Source organism: Lissotriton vulgaris, chromosome 2_1 (genome assembly GCF_964263255.1).
Source record: "Lissotriton vulgaris chromosome 2_1, aLisVul1.2, whole genome shotgun sequence".
Classification (NCBI taxonomy): domain Eukaryota; kingdom Metazoa; phylum Chordata; class Amphibia; order Caudata; family Salamandridae; genus Lissotriton; species Lissotriton vulgaris.
In genome coordinates, this window is record NC_141687.1 from 1,803,192,173 (window position 1) to 1,803,210,864 (window position 18,692).

General features: G+C 46.6%; 1 protein-coding gene across 11 annotated transcripts in view; it reads right to left on the bottom strand.

Annotated features, from left to right (window-relative positions):
* The window catches only part of NAP1L4 (nucleosome assembly protein 1 like 4), a 1,422,554-nt gene that overhangs the window by 1,190,085 nt on the left and 213,777 nt on the right, over positions 1-18,692 (bottom strand). For all 11 annotated transcript variants that reach the window (XM_086957864.1, XM_086957862.1, XM_086957858.1 and 8 more), the window contains one exon: positions 17,140-17,171. In XM_086957864.1, coding sequence (XP_086813990.1) covers positions 17,140-17,153 — 14 coding nt within the window. In that variant the 5' untranslated portion in view covers positions 17,154-17,171. The remainder of the gene's footprint in view (positions 1-17,139; positions 17,172-18,692) is intronic.

An 18,692-nucleotide genomic window follows, 5' to 3' on the forward strand; every position in this document is an offset into this window, starting at 1 on the left:
ACCCTCGAGAAAGCCTGGCGAAAAAACCCGACCACAGACAACATGACCGCCCTCAAGCACGACACCCGCAAACACCACCAGCGGATCCACACCACCAAGAAGTCAGCATTCAAGGAACGACTAGACAACAACGCACACAACAGCAAGGAGCTCTTCAGCATCGTCAAAGAGCTCTCCAACCCCAGCGCCGGAAACTACGACATCACTCCCTCACAAGACCTCTCCGACTCACTCGCCTCGTTCTTCCACAGCAAGATCGCAGACATACACAACAGCTTTGGCGAACAGACCACGCACCCCAACACAGAACCGACGCCCCCCACCACCACCCTCTGCGACTGGACCCCAGTCAACACCGAAGACACCATCCGCACGATGAACACCATCCACTCCGGATCACCAACCGACCCATGCCCTCAACTCGTCTTCAACAAGGCCGACTCCGTCATCGCACCCCAACTCCGGGACATCATCAACTGCTTCTTCAACACCGCCACCTTCTCGGAGAGCTGGAAACATGCCGAACTCAGCGCCCTCCTGAAGAAACCATCAGCAGACCCCACCGACCTCAAGAACTACCGCCCCATCTCGCTCCTCCCGTTTCCTGCCAAAGTCATCGAGAAGACCGTCAACAGACAGCTGGCCGCCTTCCTCGAGACGGACAGATCCCTCGACCACTCACAGTCCGGCTTCCGAGCCAATCACAGCACCGAGACCGCCCTCATCGCAGCCACTGACGACATCCGAACCCTGCTCAACAACGGGGAAACAGCGTCCCTCATCCTCCTGGAACTCTCCGCAGCGTTCAATACTGTCTGCCACCACACCCTAGTACAATGCCTCAGCAACGTCGGAATCCAAGAGAAGGCACTGGAGTGGATCATCTCGTTCCTCCCCGAAAGAACCCATAGAGTCCGCCTCCCCCCGTTCAGATCTGAGGCCACCAAAGTCATCTGCGGCGTACCACAAGGATCATCACTCAGCCCCACCCTCTTCAACGTGTACATGAGCCCCCTCGCTGCCATCGCACGCCAACACAGCCTCAACATCATCTCCTATGCCGACACCCAGCTGATCCTCTCCCTCACCAACGACCCCGCCACCGCCAGAACCAACCTACACGAAGGGATGAAAGAAGTAGCCGAATGGATGAAGAACAGCCGCTTGAAACTGAACTCCGACAAGATGGAAGTCCTCATCCTTGGATCATCACCATCTGCCTGGGACGACTCCTGGTGGCCCCCGGCCCTAGGCAGCGCACCCAAACCAACGGACCACGCACGCAACCTGGGCTTCATCCTGGACTCCTCCTTGTCGATGACCAGACAAGTCAACGCTGTCTCGTCTTCATGTTTCAACATACTACGCATGCTCCGAAAGATCTTCCGATGGATCCCCACCGAAACCAGGAAGACAGTCACCCAGGCACTTGTCACCAGCCGACTGAATTACGGAAACACCCTCTACACCGGAACCACAGCCAAACTGCAGAAAAGACTCCAACGCATCCAGAACGCCTCCGCACGACTCATCCTGGACATCCCCCGCCACAGCCACATCTCCAGACACCTGAGACCTGCACTGGCTCCCCGTCAGCAAAAGAATCACGTTCCGCCTCCTCACCCACGCACACAAAGCCCTCCACGACCTAGGCCCCAGGTACCTCAACAACCTCCTGACCTTCTACACTCCCACCCGCCAACTACGATCGACCAGCCACGCCCTCGCCGCCGTTCCACGCATCCGAAGAGCCACCATGGGAGGAAGATCCTTCTCCTACCTGGCAGCCAAGACCTGGAATTCCCTCCCCATCCACCTCCGTCTTACCCAAGACCACCTCTCATTCAGGAAACTCAAGACCTGGCTGTTCGAGTAGTATGACCCCCCCCCCCCCACCCCTCCCCCCCCTCCAAACGCCTTGAGACCCTCCGGGTGAGTAGCGCGCTATACACATTTTTTGATTGATTGATTGATTAACGTCGCACTTGCAGAAGGGAGTATGCCTCCAGAAGCCTCGCCGTTGGAAGATAGATTGCTCAAGGGGAACCTACAAATGGAAACAGTATTCCTGACATATCAGAAGCTGGTCAATAATGCACCAGACCCTCTCAAAGTGATCCGGAAGCACTGGGGGAAAGATGGGTTGGAACTTGATGACAAAGACTGGCAAGAGGCAAGAGGCAGTGGCCTACCCGAAGGGAAGTTGCACTCTCCTCCAGGCTTCGTCTGGTCCAATTGAAGATCCTCCATAGAATGTATGTCGCAGGGACTCGGCTCGTCAGTATGGGAAGGGCGGACGAAGGCATGTGCAGGAGGCAATGTGGTCAGGAGGGCATGTTTATGCATATCCTTTGGGAGTGTGGGTATATACAGAAATATTGGAAGGGGGTACATGCCTGTTTCGGTGAGGTCCTCGAACTGTGGTTGGAATCGAGGCTAAGAGATGTCTTTTGAATGTCTGCGAGCCCACAGATGTAGGAAGGAACAACAGAAATTGGGTTGCGCTAGGGCTGATGGTAGCTAAAAGGAACCTGGCAAGATTGCGGGGGGCCGGGACACCGCCCAAAGTTGAGGAGTGGAAAGCAGACACGGACTGGTGTATGCTACGGGAAAAAACTGTATAGGTTGTTAGAGGGTGCCCCAAAAAATGGATTGACATATGGAGCAAATGGAATAGCTACTGTGTTAATATATGTGAACCCCCAGCTGATCTATCTTTGGAAGATCCTGTATCGCCATAGAGATCACTATAGTACTATATCGTATAATAAATTGTAGAACAGTGACAAGTGTGACTATAACCATGTAATGTGTTTTATCCCATCGAATGTTTAATGGAAATGTCATCTTTTTGTGGTTTAATAAAAAGATTTAAAAACAACATCCAAACACCAATTGGGGTCGTGGACTACTTCCTGCTCATATCGCAGAATTTTTGTATGCTCCCTTGGAAAAACTGCATCCTCCTGTTTGATGATTTTAATAGTGTAATGCATTCCTGTCCATGCTGATCAACAAATCTCCAGGAGAGCACACCTAAGACCATATTCTTCGTGTTCATACCATTTCCTTTGGTCCATGTTGTCCATAACTTGGAGACAAAGCTATGTGAACTAAAGTGACTCTGTAACAATAGTGAAGCCTTCTACTTAGACTTGTGTAATGATGCTGACAAATTTACAGTGAGAAATTAAGGAAATGGTGTGAGGATCACAGTGCATATTCCAGTCTTGGCAGCAACAGTTATTGCAATGGTAAACATGGAAGAAAACACAAGACTCCCTCTGAACTAAGCAACAGAGTGCTTATACAACAAGCACCTGTGACTAACCCTGGAGGGAAAGGTAACACCTAGAAAGCATACAGCACATAAGTGGTCAGTCTTCAGTAAGTAACCGGTTTTCCTCCGAACCTGGCTGCAGTAGCTGGAATACTGCTAGACAATTCGGGAGTGGGCCTGGGGGAATTAGCTGGACTGGGGTTGGTGATGGGGAGGAGAGAGGAAGCTGTTCCTGGAAAGGACCTTGCTCGATGAGTGATTGGATGGGCTGGTTTGACTTTGCCTGAACAATGAGTTTCTTCCTATGCGTCTAGAGCTATGGAGGTTGGGGGGAGAGGTCGCAGAATGAGGGCAGTAAAAGATTCAAACAATCAGAAGTTAGGTCGAAAACACTGTTCGGAGGTAATACTGCTCTGAAATAAGCAGCAGTTCTCTCCTGCTCAAAAAAACAAATCTAAATTTCTCCAATCCAACCAATCACAGACAGCAAATATCTTAAAACTCAAACAAACTAAGCAGATCCAGAAGCTGGCATATAACTACTTGGTATTTGATGGTTAATCAGGCTCTGTCCTTTAAGAAGAACAGATTCATCATCACAAAGATGCTGCTAGATTCAAGATAGAGGTGGTTCCCTAAGGCACTAATTATTATAAAACTATCTAATCAGTGGGGACCTCTCAGCGTCATTCAACCCCATGGGACATAGGACTCTAGTAAACCACCTGAAAGGAATATGCTACTTACCAGTATGCATCTGTTCTTGGCATGTAGGGCTGCTGACATTCATATCTGTGCATAGATCGCCGCCTAGTGTTGGGTCCGGATGATTGCACATTGTTGTCCTGGAAGAGTCTTCGAAGTATCACAAGATAGGTGGCTCCTCCCTTGGACTACAGTGCGCATGGGCATCCTCTCCATGCTCAGATTGTTTTTCGCCATTGTGGCAGAGATGGAGTATAGTACAGTAAGAGATGTCCATGCAAAGAGTGAATGCTACAGCTGCGACAGGCACCGGGGAGGTGGGTGGGCGATATGAATGTCAGCAGCCCTACATGCCAAGAACAGATGCATACTGGTAAGTAGCATATTCCGTTCGAGGCATGTGGGCTGCTGAATTCATATCTGTGCATGGAATGTATAGCAATACCTCCCCTAGCGGTGGCTGCCTGTGCCAGCTGCAGCAGTCTGAAAAAGAGTTTTGAGAACAGCCTGTCCTACAGCAGTTTGCTGTCTGGAATGTACATCGACACAGTAGTGTTTTGTAAATGTATGTATTGTTGTCCATGTGGCTGCTCTACAAATTTCGTGTAAAGGAATATTTCCCAGGAAAGCCATGGATGCCCCTAGTTTGCGTGTGGAATGCGCCCTAGGGGGAACTGTTAAGGTGCGTTTTGCCTTTAAGTAACATATTTGAATACACTTAACAATCCATCTGGCTATCCCTGATTTAGAAATAGGGTTGCCTTTGTGTTGTGGTGAGAAAGCAACAAGCAACTGTTTTGTTTTCCTGAATGCTTTAGTTCTATCTATGTAATATAGTAGAGCTCTTTTGACGTCTAGAGTATGCAAGGCCCTTTCAGCAACCGTCTGTGGGTTTTGAAAGATCACTGGAAGGTCTATTTTTTTATTTATATGGAACTGGGATACCACTTTTGGCATGAATTTTGTGTTGGTTCTGAGAACTACCCTATTTGCACGTACTTGAATGATTGGCTCCTGACTAGTTAGGGCTTGCAGCTCACTAACTCTTCTAAGTGAAGTAATGGCAATAAGGAAAGCCACTTTCCAAGTAAGAAATTGTAGTTCACATGAGTGTAGTGGTTCAAAAGGTGGTCCCATAAGTCTGGTTAAAACGATGTTTAGATTCCAGACTGGTGAAGGCGGGTGTCTTGGGGGAATTACTCGTTTAAGTCCCTCCATAAATGCCTTAATTGCTGGCACTCTGAATAGTGAAAGGTGTTGCCTGTTTTGGAGATATGCTGCTAACGCAGCTAGAAGTATCTTGATGGATGAGTATGCTAAGTTGCAACGTTGTAGGAGCAAAAGATAGAAAATAATGTTTTGTGTGGGAGCGTCTAAAGGGTTTATGTTGTTGTTTCTGCAGTAAAAGATGAATCGCTTCCACTTTGCTGCATAACATGCCCTGGTAGTGGGTCTTCTTGCCTCCTTGATAATACTCATGCAGTCTGGAGGTATGTTCAGGTATCCAAACTCTAGGATCTCAGGAGCCAGATCGCTAGGTCCAGCTGTTGCGGGTCTGGATGTTGGATTTCGCCACGGTTCTGAGTCGGAAGACTGGGTGTTAATCACAGTCTCTGATGAGGCCCCACTGACAGTTCTAGGAACGTTGTGTACCACGGTTGTCTCGCCCACGTGGGAGCAACTAGGATAAGCGTTAGTGAGTGTTTGCCCATTTTGCGTGCCACTAGCGATATTAGTGGAGCTGGGGGAAAAGCGTACGCAAATTTGCCTGACCAGTTCATCCATATCGCATTGCCCTGCGACTGCGGATGTGGGAACCTGGCGGCAAAGTGTTGGCATTTTGCGTTTTCGCTTGTGGCAAACAGATCTATTTCCGGTTGTCCCCATTTCCGGAAGAATGGTTGGAGCACATTGGGGTGAATCTCCCATTCGTGCATTTGTTGACTGTGCCTGCTGAGCAGGACGGCCATCTGATTGATTTTGCCTGGGAGGTGTTCTGCCATAAGAAACATGTTCCTTTGAATGGCCCATTTCCACATGCTTTGAGCTAGATGCGACAGCTGTGGGGAGTGTGTCCCTCCTTGTTTCTGGAGATAATACATCGTCGTCATGTTGCCCGTCCGGATCAACACTGTCTTGTTGCATAAGTGTTTTTTGAATGCTTTGAGTGCTAGGAAGATTGCCATCAACTCCAGAAGGTTGATGTGCATTTTTTTCGGTTGCATAGTCCATAGTCCCTGAACTGTGTAATGCAGGAAGTGAGCTACCCAGCCTTGCAGGGATGCGTCAGCTGTCATCACTATTTGTGGGACAGGCTCTTGGAACAGTCGTTCTTTGCAAAGGTTTTGTGGGATCCACCAATGCAGAGAGTTGTATGCTCGACTGGTCACTAACACTACGTCTTAATTGCCCATGAGCCTGGTTCCACTGTGTTGCTAGACACTCTTGAAAGCGGACGCATGTGCAACCTTGCATGGGGGACTATGAATATGCATGAGGCCATCATGCCTATGAGTTGCATAAACACTCGGGCTGGCAATGAGTGTTTGGGTCTGAACCTTTGGATTAAGGTGTGCATTCCGTTTATTCGTGCTGCGTTGGGGTATGCCTTTGCTGCTAGTGTATTTATTGTTGCTCCCAGGTACTGTTGTACGTGTGAGGGTTGCAGGTGGGATTTTGGGTAGTTTAGCGAAAATCCCAGGCTGTGCAGGAGATTAATGGTTTTTGACATGTGGCTGGCACATTGCTGGGCTGATGGAGCGTGTACTAGCCAATCGTCCAGATAGGTGTAGACATGAATGTGTTGTCTTCTGAGATGTGCCGCCACTGTTGCCAGGCATTTGGTGAATACCCGTGGAGCTGTTGTTACACCGAATGGTAGGACTTTGAACTGGTAGTGCTGACCTTGAATTGTAAACCTTAGATTCTTTCTGTGAGCAGGGTGTATTGGTATATGAAAGTATGCGTCCTTGAGGTCTAGAGTTGCTAGGAAGTCTCCCTGTTGAAGAAGCGGTAAGACTTGTTGTAGAGTGAGCATATGAAAATGCTCTGACAGAATGTACATGTTGAGGGGCCTGAGATCTAATATTGGTCTTAGCGAACCGTCCTTCTTTGGAATGAGGAAGTATAGTGAATATACTCCTGTTCCTTGATGTTGTAGTGGGACTGGTTCTATGGCCCCCTTTTGTAGCATACTGATGACCTCTTGCTGCAGTAATGTTATGTGTTCCTGCGATATTGGACGGTGCACGGGTGGTTTGTTGGGTGGTGTTGACGTGAGTTATAGGCAATAGCCATGTTGGATAATTTGCCTTACCCACTTGTCTGTAGTGATGTTTAACCAGACTGGCAGTAATTGTTGTAGTTGTCCCCCGACCGGTGTTATATGGTCTGGGGGTAGTGGTAAGAAGTCACTGTTTGGTGTTAGTGGAGGATCTATTGGCATTGATTCCACAACCTCTGCCCTTTGTGTTATTTCCTCTGTATCCACCTCTGTTAGTGTTTTTATTGTATGTGGATTGCGTGTTAGTTTTGTAAGCGGAGGATTGCTGCGATGTGTTACCTCACGCCATCCCTCTATAACTGGAGCGACGAAAGGAGCCTCTGTGTTGCTGTGACTGAAGGGCTCCCAAGGACTTAGCTGTTTCGTTGTCCTTTTTCATTTTGTCCAGAAATGAGTCAACCGCTGGACCAAATGAAAAGTCTGGATTTATAGGCTGGTTAAGAATTGTGGCCTGTACTTCGTTTTTGAATCCAGAAATGGGCAGCCATGCCTTCTAAGCAGCACGCTTGTGTTAATGGATCTGGCAGCTGTATCTGCCGCGTCTAGAGCACAATTAATGGAGGCATTGGTGATGAGCTTTCCTTCTTGTATAAGTTCATCTGCCTGCTCTTTGTAAGGCTCTGGTAAATGTTGGAGAAGTCCTTCTAGAGTGTCATAGTATGCCCTGTCATACCTGGCTAGCAAGGCCTGTGTATTGGCTATTCTCCATGAGTTTGCTGCTTGAGCTGCTACTCTTTTGCCTGATGCCTCTAAGATTTTTGACTCCTTGTCTGGAGGAGGAGCTTCGCCATTTGTTTGTGAATTTGCACGGTTTCGCACGTTAGATACCACCAATGAATCTAAAGGCAGTTGTCCCTTGATGTATGTAGGGTCTACTGGTGCGGCCCTATACTTTTTTCTATTCTAGAGTTGATCACACGTGCCCTAGCGGTGTCTTTGAAAATGTCACTTGCGTGCTTTAGGACACCCTTTAACATGGGGAGTGTTTTGACACTTCGTTCTGATGTAGCCAGTGTGTCAAGTAGAAAGTCCTCTTCTATAGCATCAGAATGCATGTCTACATTATGGTAGGTTGCAGCTCTGTCTATTAATGAGTTAAAAGCCACTGTGTCTTCTGTGGGTGATGGCTTAGCTGGGTATACAGTAGGGTCTGTAATAGGTAGAGCCCCTTCATTGTCTGGCTCCCCTCCATCCCCCATGGTTGTGTATTGGGGTCTGCATATGGGCTTTGTCCATCTCCAAAACCCCCCTCTGCATCCTGATCCTCATCTAGGTTGTAGTCAGAGCGTGCAGGAGAGTATGGCGTGTATGGAGTAGCAGGCATAGCTGGAGAGATAGGTCGGAAAAGAATAGGAGAAGTGGCACAGTCTCTTTTCTTTTTCAAAGGAATTGTTGACGAGGCTTCACTTGGCACTGGTCTTTTCTTCCTTGTATAAACAGTCACCTTCCCAGTATTTGGGTCAATGTATAGTTTTGACTGATCCTCTGTGGATGGGTCTGGATGGATGATCTCCTCTTCCACAGTTTTTTGTCTTGGCTCCGTAGTTTTGGGTTTGTCCTTTTTCGGTTCGATGCCCTTCTTTGGTTCGACTGCTTTAGTTGCCTGTATTGGTTTTTGAGGTTTGCCAACAGGTGTTGTCGGCCCGACGTCTTTTACTGGCTTTACCACTGTTTTTGGACCGAGCACTTTTGTGTGTTCGGTAACCTGTTTAGGTTTTAGAGTTGCGTCTGGAGTTTGCTTCGGCTCGACGACCCTTTTCGGATCGGTAGTGTTTGGATCGACCGATTTGGTGTGGTGTAGTTTTGGCTTCTGTTTCGGTTCGATGACCGCCTTGGTATCGTTGACGCCCTTTTTTCCTTTTGCAACCGTCAAACCCGATGTGCTCGAGTAGACGTGCTTTGGCTTTGAGTTCGATTCGACGGCCTTTGGCTTAGACGGCCTTTGGCTTCGAGGTCGATTCGACGGCCTTTGTTTTTGAAGGTGTTGATGTAGCAGTAGCCCTCGGGTCGGCGCCCTTTGGCTTGAACACCTTTGGTTCGACGACGTTCAGTCCGAAGACTGTCGTGTCGATAAGTTTCGGTTTCGATGGGCTTGGCCTTGAAAAACGTGTCTCAGATGGCTCTTTTTGTATGTTCTTAGCCGGGCAGTATGGCGGGGCTGTAGAACCAGTATATTGGTCTTGGCTAAGGCCTGCTGGCGATGCCTCGACCTGAGTCTCTGATAATGGTGTAGTGTCTATATGGGGCGGTGTATTCACGGTTTGCCCCTCGTCGCCATCGGAGTCGTCTTCGACAGCTACGATATCCTGGTCGTATCCTTCGACCTCGACGATTTCTTCGTCGTCGATGTAATAGTCGGAGTCGTGCTCGGAGAATTGTTCTACCTCTTGTTCCGAGTCTTGAGCGCCAAGCAGTTCTTCTTCGTCGAAGATATTATCGGAGTCCGGTGCCGACCTCTGCATTTCTTGCCTTTGCGCCCGTCGATTCCGAATAGTCTTTTTGGATCGGAACTGGGCACAAGCTAGGCAGCTGTCTTCATTGTGATCTGGAGACAAGCATTTGTTGCACACTGAATGTTTATCGGTGTGCGGGAACTTCGAGTTGCACTGCGGGCAGTACTTGAATGGACTTCGTTCCATCAACCGTCGGTCCACGTGGCGTCGAGAAGGCCTAGCGGCCCGATTCGACGACCGGAGTACAATTAAAGTTAAAGAAAGTTATTGGTACCGATCGCAAACAATACCGACGAGACCTAAGGCCTTTTGGCCTTTTGCAAAGTTTTCCGAACTAGGAGTGCTTGGAATTGCATCCGAACCCAATGGCGGAAAAAAACAATCTGAGCATGGAGAGGATGCCCATGCGCACTGTAGTCCAAGGGAGGAGCCACCTTTCTCGTGATACTTCGAAGACTCTTCCAGGACAACAATGTGCAATCATCGGGACCCAACACTAGGCGGCGATTTATGCACAGATATGAATTCAGCAGCCCACATGCCTCGAACATCTGATTTAATATCACAGGATAAGTTAGGGACTGGATCAAGTCATCCAGTCATGGATGAAAAATGAGCTCTTATCCCATGTAACAGAGGACTCTAAACTGCTGAGTTGCCGGAGCTCAATAATTTCACATCCACTCGTAGGCCTATAATTGGTTCCACTAGCTCATCTGATAAATGAGTGAGGTTTTCATTCTCAGATGTTTGTCAGTTTCTAGACAACATAAGTAATGCCAATACAACAACACTATTTTACTGCCAATTAAACACTGAATGAATATCGGCGACCTCTGCGTACAGTGATGAAACAATCCGGATTAGAAATAATAACCTCAAAGTTTCTCTAGGCACGTAATGGCCCTGCCCATTACATCTACTGATGTCCCCTTCAGGAGTGCTGCGAAATCTTGAGGTCCATTTCCACTTTCAGCTATCTTTTAAAATGCATATTCATTACACTAGCAAATCAGCTGCCTTTACCTATATGCTGTACTGAATATCTGCCCTCAGGTAACGATCTAATACCACAGAATAATAGCAAGGTAGCTGAAAGCTCCGACGTTAATTCTGTGAGACTGTATATGTAAATTAACCATAGCAAAGCTATCCAGAATCTCCATCAGAAACAAAACAGCAAAATCTGCATCATCTTTGAACAACCATGTGTCCAGCTTCACCTTTTGGCTAACCATAGAGCACTGGATACAATGTATGGTTATCTGTCTAATTTGGAAATCAGCCAGTGTGAACATTTCCAACTACTTATCAAGGCTCTTCCAATTCACCAACTTGGCACTCCCTAGAGCTCCATCACCAACTGCACAGTGATCATCTTGAAATGACAAGGCCATATTTGAAGGCAGATCACTGAAAGCAGCAGGAGCCAGACTATGGAACAGTTTACTGAAGGACAATTTACTGGTTAGCTATCTCATAAGCATCCCACTCAAGTCAAAAACATGATCAGATGCTCAACTATTTTGCCTATTTCCTGTAGACTCCTTTATGATCAAACAGTCATTTTCTTTCAAACCCCTTGCCTCAGCTGTCTTTTCCTAGAATCTTCATCTTCATTGTCATGATGTCCCCTGTCTCAACTCTCCCATCTGCTTGTGGTAGCTCTGTGCAGTTTATTGGGTGCTGCACCTAGAATCTGGACCCCCTGGCCCTTAAACGATTACATTCAACATCAGATAGAAAGACCGATACGGATAGTAACACACAGCACTGGTGCACAACGTATTACTGGATCCCAAACATAAGGCACAAGGTTAGAAGGGTTCCATAATGCACAGGGTTTGTGGCAATGCACTTGGAATAAAACAAGTGTTCTGGCATAAACCACAGAGGCAAAAGAGTAAACTAAAGAATGAGAAACGAGGAAATAGTTTTGTGAAAAAAGTGTCACTTAGAAAGAGAAAAACTAATTGCAAACCATAGCAATGAGTGGGGAAAAAGGTAAATAGAGAGCACATCCTTGTGAAGGAAAAGGGAAGACCTAGCATAGGACACGGGCTGATCCACAGGTGGAGCAGGAGCGAAGCCGGTAGTGGCTAGGGCATAGCACCGGCAGATCACAAGCAGCGCTGAGCACACTTCTGACCTCACAGCTTTCCCTGTGCATATTTCTGGCACATGTGAAACGCCCGAGAGTGTCTGTAGAGTACTGACAGAGCCACTGCACACTCGAACACATCACCATGGCACTGTGCTGCCCCTTAGTCTATATGAGGGCACTGGGTGCATAGTGCCACTACTTGTGGGGAGAAGGAAGGGGGCAATGTACATCGTGCAGCAGGAGGCAAAAGAACCCGGTATCCTGAACTGCAGCTGTGTATTGCTGTGCAGGTCAGGAATGCCATAACTGTGCAGTGACGAGGCACACCGGAGTGGGGGCATTCCTGTCATCGCCACCATATTTGTTGCGGTCTCTTCTCCAGCTCAACCGACCCTTTATATCCATTCGCCTGTCTCCTTCATCTTTGTCCCCTACAGAGCGGCAGTTTGCGCTTACAATGCCTAAGTCTGTTTTCCGTGCTCGGGGACACATCACCTGGGGAAGGCGAGGGCTAGCATATTATTATTATTATTATTAATTTTATTGAGCGCACAGCTACCCAGAGGGTTTCCCGGCGCTGACCAGAGAACAGGGGTATGACCATTAACAACTAGTTTACTGGTTAAATAATGACGACTTCAGCTCCCTGCGGAACCTAAGATAGTTGGGCTCAGTTCGAAGAGCAAAAGGAAGTGAGTTCCAGAGGGAAGGACCCAGAAAAGAAAAAGAACGCCCACCCATTCTTGCTCGCTTAATCCTAGGGATCAGGAGCTAGAACTGGGTGGATGATCTAAGAGTCCGGGAGGGGACATAAGAACTAATGAAGGATTTAAGATATTGTGGGGCTTTGCCAGCGATAATTCTGTGTATAAAACACAGGGCCTTAAATTTAACCCGACTCTCGATACGAAGCCAATGAAGGCTGCGTAAGAAAGGGGAAATGGATGACCTATCAGGGAGTTTACCAAGCAGGCGAGCAGCCATGTTTTGAACTGCCTGGAGTTTCCGGACAATCTCCCTACCAGCACCCAGGAAAAGAACATTACCATAGTCCAGGCGAGATGTAATTAGCGCCATTATGGCGGTCGCACTAGTCCCCGGGTTGGGAGAGGGGGGTGAGGGGAGGCCGCGCCAGCCCGTGACACGGCATCCCCACCCACACAGGAGGCCAATCAATGATAGGCAGCACAGTTGAACAGGAAGCACTTTGGTGCTTCCGGTTCAAACATCCAGCCAGCGTCCAGGCAGACCGGTCTGGACCGACCAGCCTGGGCACGTCCTTTAAAAGGGGAGGTGGGGAGCAGAACAGTCTCTTGTTCTTGCTCCCCACAGGATACACCGGGCCAGCTGGGGCCGTGACCTTTTTTCTTTACCTCTCACCATCCCCCAAGGCAGAGGTTGGAAGGGTTTGCTTGTAGATGCGTAGGTGTTCCTTTGTCGCCTTTAACCCATTTGTATTTTCAGATAGCGGAAGTTATTATGTAATTGTTTTAAAGTAACGTGTAATAAAAGTATGAGTATTTTTTGTTTCAGGTAAATATTGTCGTATTTAGTTGTGTGTCTCTGGTCAGGCAGTAAGGTCATGATTGGTAAGCATAGTCTTCGGTCGTTAGCGGTCAGCACCATGTAACTCCAGGGGTAGTGACAGCTGGTAAGTAGGCTGTCAGGGTGCGGGGGAGTCATCCATCCCAGTGGGCCTGGGGCCACCCCTGCACGCGCATCAAGGCGCCAGTATGTAGAGGTCTGCAGCCCCACTGATGGAGTTTAGGGCACAGGGAGTGGGAGGGACCGGGGGAACTTATCCGTCCGATAATCTGTACCCCCTGCGCAACCTTACTCCGGGAGTACTATTGGAAGCACACTAGAAGCAGGGGAGCTGCCAGTCATTGATCTTGCCATAGGCTTTAGATGGGACACGAAGAAAGTAAATATATGCATTGTTGGATTTACGGTAGGAGTGTCTTGTGTATTAGACTGTAATAAGGTTAGCACTGTAAAAACATTTTTCTATCAATGTATCTCTACTTTCTGCATAATTGTTTGTACATAATGTTTTAATGATGTTTTTTAATTTTTAATAAATACGGCCGGGGGTTACACCCCCCCCCAATCCAATCATTTGGTGTGGTTTCAATGATGTAGCCAGAGAGAGGGAGGTGGCATCCATTCCCCCATAATTTGTAGAGACCAGTAGTAGAGTAGGGAACCTAGGTAAGTACCAGCCCATATATCTCCCCGATATGTGCCCGCAGGGACCTCTGGAATATCGAGATGAAAGAAGTGGAGTTAAAAATAAGTCCCCGCAGCGGCCCCCGGGTGACAGAGGGGCGCATTGTAAGACCTGCTTTTGTGTGTGGCGGCGCAGAGGCCTTCTGAGAATGTCTTTGATTCATGGCAGCTTTGGGAAAATAAATATGCATGTGTTGGTAGGCAACTGTGCTAACGTTCTGCCTTTACTAAAAAGCCCAAAGAGTAGATTGAAAGGGAGCATCATAAAATGCCAGGTCAAATATATATATTTTTTTCTGACTATGTGATGTTGCTTGAAGAAAGCAAAATTATAAACGACATGATATAGTAAACTCAACTATGGCAGTTGTTGATTGTCTAACCAAAACGTCCTGTTCACTCAGTGCAACGAGAAATCTCAAATTAAAGTGTGAATAAAAAATAGTTCCAGAAAATACCTTTCCACTTTGCACAAATCCGTTGCTGGTAGAATCAAGTAATTTATGACTGTGCTGACCTCAGACTCCCTGAAAGTCGCCTGGTGGCAGAGGGGACGCTCTAAGATCCGCAGAGGTCAGAGGTGAAGGCAATAATGTTTTTGTTTGTTTTTAATATTTATGGAGTGAATCAATAATCCCGAAGGACATCATGGCGCTGAGACGAGAATTAATGCAATTCAGGTTGGTCCTAGTAGGATCAGTATCTGGGAAACAGAGTGGTTTTCAATTTTTTTCTGAACAGCAGATGATCGTCTGTCAGGCGAAGATCAAGGGGTAGGTTGTTCAAAAGAACCGCAGCTGCTTAGAAAAGGATCGATCACCCATCCTGACCTTCGATGTGCGTTTGACTGACGCGAGAGCTAGGTGACAAGATCTCAAATTTCGTGAGGGGACATGGAATTGTAGCTTATCTCGCAAGATGTGTGGTCCTTTTATGCAGGGTTTTGTGCACGAAGCATAGGAGCTTAAAACTAGCTCTCTGGCGAACAGGTAACCAGTGTAGTTCCTTCAGGCAGTGAGATGCTGGACTGTTTTTTTTTTTTGTTACAAATTAGTTTAGCGGCAGCGTTCTGGACTGCCTGGAGTCTAGAAAAGAGATAGTCGGCCATGCCAACATAGAGGGCATTGCCAATGTCCAGTCTGCTCAGGAGTAGAGCCTGTGTTAACATTTGTCTGCAGTCAGAGGGGATCCAGGGGAAGAGTCGTCTGAGCAGTTTCAGTGTAGCAAAAGCTTTTCCGCATAAACTGAGTACTTGGTCCTGCATGGAAAGGGTGGCATCAAAGACGATGCACACATTTTTTGCCGCTTGCTTGGGTTTTGGGCCGGTGCCTAATGCCTGGGGCCACCAACTATTATCCCGAATCGCCTGGGCACCCCCGAAGAGCAGGATTTCTGACTTCCCGGCATTTAATTTTAAACAGTGCCAGGACATCCAGCTTGCAAGTTCAGTGAGACAGTTTATTAAGTTATCCTTGGTCTCGGTATTGGTCGGTCTATTTATCAGGAGAATCCCCAATTGAGTATCGTCGGCGTAGGAGCTGATGTCAGCCAAAGATTAAACATATGCATTAAAAAGGGTAGGGCTTAAGGATGCTCCTTGCGGGACTCCATACTGAATACTTTTTGAGGAGGAGGTACAGGATCCCATTTGAATTGTTTGGGTTCAGTCTTTAAGAAAAGAGGCGAACCCTGACAGGGCTTTAGCAAATCCCCTTTATGTAGTATTTGAAGTAATTTAGTGTGTGAAACGGTGTCGAAAGCCGCAGTAAGATCTAATAAGATCAATACTACGGCTCTACCCAGATCAACTTGTGATCTAATACGGTCAGATACAGCTAATAGAGTGGCCTCAGTACTGTTATTAGCCCTAAACCCATCTGTGCGGGATCAAATAGATTGTTGGTTTCAAGGAAGGTGGTGAGCTGTTTATTGACTAACCATTCCAAAACTTTAGATAGATATGGTAATTGGGAAATTGGGAGATAGTTGGCTGGATCGTAAATTCCAAGGCCTGCTTTCTTTAGGAGGGGAGAGTCCACTGTTTTCTTCCATATTTTTGGGAAAGAGGCAAGCTTCAAAGATTGAAGATTTTGGTGACAAGGGGACACAGGACTGGCACTAGACTGGTGAAAATAAAATGCGGGCAAGGGACAAGTGGGGATCCTGCCTTAACCTCAGCGCAGTGCAGTACGGCAAGAATTTTACGCCTCACCACTTTCAAATGTCACCAGCCGCCACTGGGAAGACCATGTATGACCCACAACTGCATGAAAAGATGGTGGAGTGTAAAGCTCTGATATACAGACATAGAACCAGTTTCCAGTCTTGCTACTAACCTGGTGCAGGTATCTACCACTTGAGAATGGAAAAGACTGAGGACACAGGTATTCTGAGAATTTCTTTATACAGCCTAGGAAAAGCATCATTGCATTCGTATGATGTTTTCTAGGAAAATTAAAGAGGGTTTTGAAGAATGGCATACAAGGCATAATTAACAGCAACATACCCCAGCATGGCCACCGCCCACAAACAAATACCCAAGACCGCAGTCTTAAAATTCATCTCATGAATAAGGTATGCTTGATTAAGAGCAATTTGTTTCAGTTGCCAAACTTCTAGGTTTCCAGTAGCTTTCGGACTACTTATGCATCTTCTTGCACTTATGTCACCATAACAGATCATCCCTGCCACCAGACTTTGAAATGATTAAATAAAGCAGCATCTTAAACTCTCACCTTTTAGAAAGTAAACAAAAGCTATTTCTGCATAGAAAACCATATACACATACATTTTAGACCTCTTCCACATTAGACCTCTTCCACCCAGCACAAGAGAGAACACCTGGACGCCGTTGACAATTAGATTTCTGCAGTCTCCTGCATATTCAGGAATCTCAGGTGGCGTCAATGGTGGTTCATTTACATAGATATCATACAATAGATGTAAAAGGTTCACCAATTGCAGGATAGGTTAACACAATTAACAACATTCAGGATGTGAGTAGCTGAATCACAGGACAAAAGCACCCTGCATCCGCCAGCAAGTCTTTACCTTACTTAATGAAATAAATAGATTCCTGACTTACCCATCATCTGCCATATTTAAGCTGCTGTGAACCTAAAACGGAAAATGAGCGAATCAGAAGTTCAATGTAAACTCTTTTGATACATATTTTGTAAGTGAGCAATGCTCTTGAGCAACTCCGAAAATTATTTTACATTTCTAGTTAAAGTCATGCTCGAAAGATTTTGATCATAAATGTATCACGTGACTTTACATTCTAACAAGAATTGGCAATGACTATAGGTCTGGCTTACGAATAAAAGTGCTTCTTATTTCACTGATAAATGGTTTAGCACTTAATAGGTCACCATACATGTACTCAGTCACACATCTATTAGCTCATATATCCAATCTTCCATTCACTCACTAATTTTAGCATTCACACTCTGAGCCAATCGCAATAATACACACACAAATTGAAAAACATATAGAATACCATACTTTCCTTATGACTCCCTTCCTCCCATCCGTGCTGTTGCCAAAGACAGACAAACATCATAAATTATATAGTAATCCAAGACACTTTTACAGCATTACAATATCATGTGTGTGCCACTGCAAGGTCAAGCATAGGCAGCTGGATAAATAAACAAAATGATCACAGCTGTGTGGAGGGCAAGCACTTTTTGGTAGAAGCACAAATCTTCTGCTCAATCAAAACATGTACTTATGGCTCCAAACAAGTGGGCAGAGTCAAAGCCCCTCTCTAGTAATCATTGCCTAAGTGTCTGGCGACAGCTCCGCTGTCAAGCCAGACCGTAAAAACTGAATAATACTAAAAGTTATCTACGGTACACTTATGGAAAAACAGAACCCAATAAGGCCCAAGGCTGACGAGCTAAACTACAACAAAACATAATCTGAGCAACACAATGGGAAATGACACTGGGGTGCCAATGGCTCATTTTGTCTTTTAGACGGTCAGTGATCACTGGATGGGTTGGTTAACACCATTATCAACCTTTTGAGCGTCATTAAATTGGGTAATGCTGGGTAAGGCTACACGCTTACCAAAGTCATTCCTCAATAAATCTAGAGCAGCATGTCTGTATATGAAAATGTTACATTTTGTTAGAAACTGGGTTATTAGTTGAAAATAGTGTGAGCCCCGGTCATGCAGCAACCACAATCCTAGTTAGGGTAAGGCACAAGCAAACCCCACGTTAGCCTGTGCTGATGGCCCTAGACATCGTAGGTCGACCTGTTTCAGCCGTTTAAATACCCTGTGGCTCAGTCAGCTTTATCAGGACCAATAAATGTAATAATCGCTATGTAGTGAGATTGTTAATTTCAACATAACTTGCATGTACTCGTACATAAATTCATTAAAGCATGCACGCAACTGTACAAACCATTGATTGGACAATGTCCTTTTTATGGTCTGAACTGGAAGGGAAAAACAATGTCTTTGGCCATTACACCCCCAAGGCATCTCACTGTATTTTCCTTGCCTAAGGACCTTCTTAATAAACAAGATATTAGAATCCAGGGACATTTGGAGGCTTCAACACTCGGGGGACAGCGAATACTCCTTATATTCCCACATAGATCAACTCCACACAAGATTGGATGCAT